General features: G+C 46.4%; 1 protein-coding gene across 1 annotated transcript; it reads left to right on the plus strand.

Annotated features, from left to right (window-relative positions):
- Positions 1-2,503: 2,503 nt before the first annotated feature.
- LAMTOR3 (late endosomal/lysosomal adaptor, MAPK and MTOR activator 3) lies at positions 2,504-7,262 on the plus strand. Its single transcript, XM_021550284.3, has 7 exons — positions 2,504-2,605; positions 2,711-2,760; positions 2,900-2,934; positions 3,559-3,617; positions 4,441-4,574; positions 5,662-5,725; positions 6,419-7,262. Exons 2-7 carry the CDS (start codon positions 2,752-2,754, stop codon positions 6,490-6,492), a joined length of 375 nt encoding a protein of 124 aa, XP_021405959.1. The 5' UTR covers positions 2,504-2,605; positions 2,711-2,751; the 3' UTR covers positions 6,493-7,262.
- Positions 7,263-7,321: the final 59 nt, after the last annotated feature.

Here is a 7,321-nt window from a genome sequence, read left to right on the forward strand (position 1 = left end):
AGCAATGAAAAGGGACACAACAAGGGAGAGAGGAATTGATGCCCAGTGCAATTGCTCACCACACTCTGACCCATGCCCTGCCTGTCCCTGTTGAGCAGTCAGCAGCTCCTGACCAACCTCCCCAGTTTATACACTGACCATGAGGGGATCCATGGAATGGAATTGCCCTTTGGCACATCCAGGTTTGCTGTCCTGGCTGTACTCCCTCCCAGCTTCTTGTTCACCTGCTCACTGCCAGAGCGTGGGAAACTGAAAAATCCTGGATTTAGAGTAAGCACTGCTCAGCAACAGCCAAAGTATCTGTGTTACCAAAATTATTCTCATACTGAATCCAAGGCACAGCACTGTACCAGCTGCTTGGAAGAAAAGTAACTCCCCTCTCCCAGCTGAAAGCAGGACACCATTATAAACTATACTTCCCATACTGCTCAGTCTGGCAGGAATTAGGTTTGAGTATTGGGCTTCTCCATGTTTTTAGAAATAATGTTAAAATACACTGTTTAGTTACAATGTTATCCTTCATGTAAGATACGCTTCTCCCTCCAGTACTGGTTTATTCCACATATAGAATGACTGTCATTGGGATGGGAGAATAAATTCCCATTAATAGTAGTACAGGAGCCATCTCATAGATGCTTTTGCATAGCTTTTATTCAAAATGTGACAGGGAAATAAGTAAAATTGTTCATTGAGCATCATGGCTGCAAATAATTTTTTAAAAGTTGCATTTTTAAACATATTTAGTGTATATTAGGGAATATTTTAATAAATGAGAAGACCAAGGTTGTTCCAGGTAGCATTTTCAAAATATACCAGAAGCTCACACAATGATTTTAAGTATCTTTTAAGTATCTCTCTAATATGACCAAGTCCTTATCAAATTGCTGTGTGTGCATGGCTTGGATTAAGAAGGAGGTATGGATTCTCAGTATTCAAATAAATTTGTTCTTTTGAATTACTTTTTCCTCTTACTTGCAGAAAGTGGCTTATTTCTGTTTTGAGCTTTTTGGAAATGTCACTGGACCTATATGTGCAGAAACATTAGCAATTTCCAAGTTTTTTTTTTTTTTTTTTAATTTACACTTTTTAAAAGTTTAATTTTATACTGGCATCTAAGCAAAATCTTCAGGTATCAACAATGCTCTAGTCCCTGTTGGTGTCCCCTCGGCTCAGTATTGGGCCCACTCCTATTCAGTATCTTTAGTGATGATCTGGATAAGGAAATTGAGTCTACCCTCGGTAAGTCCACAGTGACACCAAGTTGGGTGGCATTGTCGATCTGCTGGAGGGCAGGAGGTCTCTGCAGGAGATCTGGACTGGTTGGATCAATGGGCTGAGACCAACAGAATGAGGTTTAACAAGGCTGAGTGCTGCCCTTGGGTCACAGCAACCCCAGGCAGTGCCACAAGCAGGAGAAAGAGTGGCTGGGAAGCTGCCCAGTGGAAAAGGGCCTGGGGGTTCTGGTGACAGCAGCAGAACATGAGCCAGCTGTGCCCAGGGGGCCAAGAAGGCCAAGGGCATCCATCCTGGCCTGTATCAGCAATGGTGTGGCCAGCAGGAGCAGAGATTGTTCCCCTGTACTCGGCACTGGTGAGGCCACAGCTCAAGAGCTGTGTCCAGTTCTGGGCCCCTCACTGCAAGAAGGACATTGAGGAGCTGGAGTGTGCCCAGAGAAGGGCAGCGGAGCTGGAGAAGGGTCTGGAGCACAAGTCCTGTGAGGAGTGGTTGAGGGAGCTGGGGGTGAGTGTTCAGCCTGGAGAAGAGGCAGCTCAGGGGCACCTTACTGCTTACAGCCCCCTGACAGGAGGGTGTAGCTGGGGGGGTCGGCCTCTTCTAGCATGCAACCAGTGACAGGATGAGAGGAAATTATCTCAAGCTGTGCCAGGAGAGATTCAGGTTGGATGTTAGCAAGAAATTCTTCACAGAAAAGGTGACTAGTACTGAAACGGGCTGCCCAGTAAGGTGATGGAATCACTGCTGCTGGAGGTATTAAAGACTGGACGTGGCACTCAGGGCCATGGTCTGGTTAACCTGGTGGTGTTTAGTCATAGTCTGGACTTGATGATCTGGGATGTCTTTTCCAACTTAATTTATTCTGTGATTCCGTGCTTGGCCTGTAGCAGCTTTTTTTTTTTTTTTTTTTTTTAAAGAAAAATCATTGTTACATGCTGAGCAGCTTGGGGCATTTTTAGATCTACCATAAGGGTCCTGCATTCCGATAGAAGACTTTAAAAACAGATGTGCAGTTACCATTGTAACTAACTGTTACACTGTAGGCATCTACTAAATTAATCTATTTATTTCTTCACATTAGCTGTTAAATTGGCCTGCAGGCTCATGGTTTGATGGAATTGATCCAAAAGTACGGGAAATAGGCAACAGTGGAAGAGCGGCAGTAATTTCTCGGCAGAAAAAGACGTTCGCTTTCTGTCGCTGATCTTTAAGCAAAACGCTATGGCTTGTTTTGGCTTTGGTTCGTTTTGCTGCCGGGGCGGGGAGGGCGGGGACGGCCGGGAAGCGGTTCCGGGGCCGGCAGGGCGGTGCCGTGGCTCATGTGACAGCGCTCCGAGGGAAGCGGCGGCGGAGCCGTGCGGGGCGCGGGCAGGTACGGCGGGGCGGGCGGGAGCGGCCGGCCGGGCCCCGGGACGGAGCGCGGCCTCCCTCCCTCCGGCCGCCCGCGGTGACGGGGCCGCCTCGTCTTGTCTCGCAGGCCCCGGAGGCGGCGGCGGCAGCAGCGGGCGGGCCCCAGCCATGGCCGACGTGAGTGCGGCTCCGCGGGGCGGGCGGGCCGGGGCGGGCTGCTGGCGGGGCCGGGCGGTGCTTCGGGCGGGGAGGGAGCTCCGGAGTGCCCGGCCGCTCGGAGCGGCCGTGAGTAACGCGCCGCCGTCTCTGCCCGCAGGACCTGAAGCGGTTCCTGTACAAGAAGCTGCCGAGGTGAGGCGGGGCTGTGCGGGGCGGGCGGCCGGGCCCATCGGGTGCCAGCCCCCTGCCATGGCAGGGACACTTCCCACGACACCCGCTTGCTCAGAGCCCTGTCCGGCCTGGCCGTGAACACTTCCAGGGTGGGGTATCCACAGCCTCCCTGGGCAGCCTGTTCCACTATCTCACCGCCACATAGTAAAGAATTTTTTCCTAATAGCTAACCTGAATTTCCTGGTTTTCAATTTGTCCTGTCACTGCAGTTTGTGATTACGAGTTCCTCTCCAGCTTCCCTATAAACCCCTTTCTGATACTGGAAGGTTGCTGTGAGGTCTCCACTCAACCTTTTCTTCTCCAGGCTGAACAGCCCCAACTTCCTCAGCCTGCCTTTGTAGGGGAAGTGCTTCAGCCTTTTCATCAACCTCATGGCTTCCTCTGCACTTGCTCCAGCAGTTCCATGTCCTTCTTATTGCTGGGGCCACCAGACCTGTACTAAACAGAACAAATACTAAATTAATGAAGGCATCAGTTTTTTTCAAAGTTCTCCCCTTCTTTGCACATTTGTTCACACAAAAAACCTTTTGTACTAATTACTGTGGTTTTAAAATTATGCATCTTCTTCCTTTTTTTTTTTTTCAGTGTTGAAGGACTTCATGCTATTGTGGTCTCAGATAGAGATGGTGTGCCTGTTATCAAAGGTAACTTCAGCTTCTCACTGTGCTCTGCAGCTGAAATCCTGATTGAACAGCAGAGGGTAGAGAAGTACAGAAAAGTCTTCCTGGTTATGCCAAATACCCGAATATCCCAAGTGGTAGAATTTAATTGGACTTTAAGTAAAAGTTCACTAGTTGATTATGTACCTTTTTGAACATATCCTTTTGTCTGTGCCCTCAGTAACTGTAGTCTGTGGGAGTTTTCCTCCATGACAGGGGCTGGAATGCTGTAAGGTCCTTTTAGCTTCAAGTCCCTCACAGGCTGATTGATACTAAGTAGTAGAGAGAGCTTGGCAGTATTTTGTTGGTTTCTTTGGTACTCTAGTTTTCATGTTCTGCAGTGCTTGTTTCAGATGGTTTTGGCTTGTGAGTATAATGGTTTAAGGATACAAAGATTCAAGTATTGCAGGTTTATTTTGCTCAATGCTCCAAAGTATTCAAACACCCAGCAGAACTTGCACATCTTCACCTGTCTGCAGTCAAGTGTGTGCCACTACTCTGTTCAAAGGTTGGAATGGGTGCAAACAGTGTGGGACATGGAACCAAAGGGGCATCAGCACAGGCTGTGCATCCTAAAGGAAAAGAGTCTTTTTCAGGTATGCAAGGAGGGATGCTGCTATAGCAAGCTATGATCATACAGAGAGCATTAAATTATGTACAGCTCGTGAAAATTGTCTGGTGTTCCTGTGGGAGCACCTCGGGCATCTTGCATGTTTCTCTGGTTTTGGCAGAGCACTGAGCTGGATGAGAGTTTGAGGTGCAGTCAGAGACACCATGTAAAGATAAAGATTTTCTTGTTTTGTTCTAGTTGCCAATGATAATGCTCCAGAACATGCACTGCGACCTGGCTTTTTGTCCACCTTTGCCCTTGCCACAGATCAGGGCAGTAAGTTAGGACTCTCTAAAAACAAAAGTATCATCTGCTATTACAATACCTACCAGGTGAGTAACCTCAGCGTGCCCTGTCCTCAGCAACTTGAGCTGTTCCTGCGTTACATTGAGCAAGAGAAAGAAGGTTGTTTAAGCTCTGGTAGATTTTCACTAGGCTGCTATTGAAGTAATTTTGGTTTATTTCTTACACAGCTTAAATGGTTAAGCCAAACTTTCACAGTATTTTTAAAACTTCTGTTATATTTCTCAAAACTTGAGATTTACTTCTTGATAGTGGGAAAGTGTAGTGGTTCTGAATTTGCAGGAGGTATTGTTCGTATGGTCTTCTGAATCTTTTATGAAGGGTTTATGTACTCTTTTAGAAACAATGTTTATAATTAGTGACACCTAACATTAATTAAAGCACATGCAGCCTACTTCATAGCTAATCTTGCTGCCAATATGGCTTTGAGATAAGAATGGTTTGGAATACCACTCACATTTTTCAGAAATAAATTAATTATTTGTGTCCAGAAGTCCATAATCTACTACATTTCTGTTCCTTCATGAGTTCTGGTGGCCCTGAGAGTTTTTAATTATGACTGCAGTAAACTGACCAGCTGTTTAGCCTATAGTGTATCAAGCTTTGCTTGGAAATAAGTGGGTGAGTAAGACAGTTTGCCCACATCAGTACATTTCTTTGACTCTCTTGATGCTACTAGCTTACTGTTGTGCCCATGGCACCATTTCCCTGTTAATGGAAGAACAGATATTCCTGTACAGGGAACAGTATTTTAAAACAATAAACCTGTCTGCCATCCTGTTTCCTGTGGAGGGTGTGTCTCCACAATGGAATCTGCAGGGTCTGCAGCTAAGGTAGGGTTCTGGTGGACAGCAGTCTGTAGAACATGGAGACAGAGGGAATGGCCAGATTTTCCATGTGCAGCTCCCTGTACTGTAGTGTAAGGTCTGTTTGTGTTTCTAACCATGAATCTTAAGAAACGGGTACACTAAAAAGTCACCTCTGTGGCTCTTGCTCCTGTTTGTCCTTTAAATTGAGGAGGCTGCTTGTTGAAGAAAGAATTTATGTGGAAAGAATTTATCAGAGCCCTGACATCCATATGTTAGCTGCTGGCTGAGCGCTTCTCTCTCCTTGCAGGTGGTGCAGTTCAATCGCTTACCTTTGGTAGTGAGTTTCATTGCAAGCAGCAATGCCAATACAGGTATGTCTACACATTTGTTTTAAAGATTGCAGTATTTTAAGGCCCAAGTATTTTAATAATTGAAAATCCCTGAATTCACTTCAAGCTGTGTTTGCTTTGTTCCTGCTGTGAATTTTGTCAGCAAATTGTGAAAGATGAGAAGGAAAAGGTGTGAGTTAAAATGCACATATTTAGGTGGCTTGCTGGAGTTATTCTTCTAGAAACTTATTTCTCCTGTGATTAACCTTGCCTTTGCTGCATGGGCAGGTGCTGTGCTGTACAAGCCAGCTGTTTGGTCTCTTTCTGTCAGTCAAGTTAACATCCTGCAGGAGCATGTGCAGGTTTGTCTACAGTTCTGTGGGGTGGGGAAGTCCTTCAGTCAGACCCTCGCCTTGGTCGTGAGGATGCTGGCTAATATGAGCAGAAGGGATTTAATTCTGGTACAGCTTCTTGGGCTGCAGTAGCTGTGGAAGTGGCAAGGCAGTAGTGGGGGAGAGTTGTGCTGCACTGGGCACCTCTTCAGTACCAGGGATTGTAGACACCCTGGGGTGTCTGGGGATGCTGTTCCCTATTCACAGGAAAGTGAGTAGCTCACATGAAATGTTTCAGGCTTTGAAAATCACTGTCTGTGACTTGGGAAGGGGAGGGAGCTATGGGCTTTGGAGAGAGGCTTCTCAGTGATGTTGTTTAATGGAGTATTATGTTTCTTTCTAGGGCTGATTGTAAGTTTGGAGAAGGAGCTCACACCCCTGTTTGAAGAACTGAGGCAGGTTGTTGAAGTTTCTTAACCTGATGGTATAGCCAGTGCAGCATTCCTCTGCAGCCCAGTGGACAGAAAGATTCAATAATCATCAGTCAAATAACACATCTCAGATGAAATACCACAGCTCCTTAGTATACTAAGAGTAAATTGTACATAGTACTGAATCTGAAATGATCTACTAGTGTGTTGTAGGTGGATGTTACTTTAGGCCACGCTTCTTGTATTGTGCAGTACTGGAGAGCCCACCAAAATAGCTCCCATGGAGTTTAGCTCAGCCAGGTCAGCGCGATGCCCTTGGCTCAAAGGAGCAACCCCCGGATCTCGTGCTTTACTGGGCAGCGGGCACATGGCAGGGTGTGTCCTCAGGCCGGCACCAGCACGTGTGGGAAGGCACATCAGGTGGAGGGAGTGAGCAAAGCCGTGGTTGGAGGCATTATGAGAGAGGTGTGTTAGCAGCCATGTGTCGGTACAATCAGTCAATATCCCAGCCTTCTTACACGGGGTACACTTTGGCAAGGGAGTGCTACTAATCTGGATGCTAGCTGCATCCTGCTTCCACTAGGAAGAAAGCTGTTTCTATGGAAGCTGTTGCTGTAGGGATTTTCATAATGCCTAGCTAAAAGCACCCAAACAATGTCTCACTTCTTCATGGGGTTTTTTGTGTAATATGGTTGTGAAGATCTCATGTCTCATAGTCTTTGTGTGGGTTCATCACTGGTGACACTTTCGGCTTATTTACCCTTAGGTTTTCTTAAGTAAATAAATATAAATAAAATACAGTATTTTTAAATGACAGAGCCTGGTCCACTCTTCTGTTGCATTGTAATACCCCATTAGCACATCTGCTTGTCTCT

Source organism: Lonchura striata, chromosome 4 (assembly GCF_050655825.1).
Source record: "Lonchura striata isolate lonStrDom1 chromosome 4, ASM5065582v1, whole genome shotgun sequence".
NCBI classification, from domain to species: Eukaryota; Metazoa; Chordata; class Aves; order Passeriformes; family Estrildidae; genus Lonchura; species Lonchura striata.

What these genes read in the sequence shown, in the direction of transcription:
- LAMTOR3 (XM_021550284.3), top strand. An exon ending in CTGTACAAGAAGCTGCCGAG is followed by an intron (nt 2,935 to 3,558) that starts GTGAGGCGGGGC and finishes TTTTTTTTTCAG; the next exon opens with TGTTGAAGGACTTCATGCTA. An exon ending in GCTATTACAATACCTACCAG is followed by an intron (nt 4,575 to 5,661) that starts GTGAGTAACCTC and finishes CTCTCCTTGCAG; the next exon opens with GTGGTGCAGTTCAATCGCTT.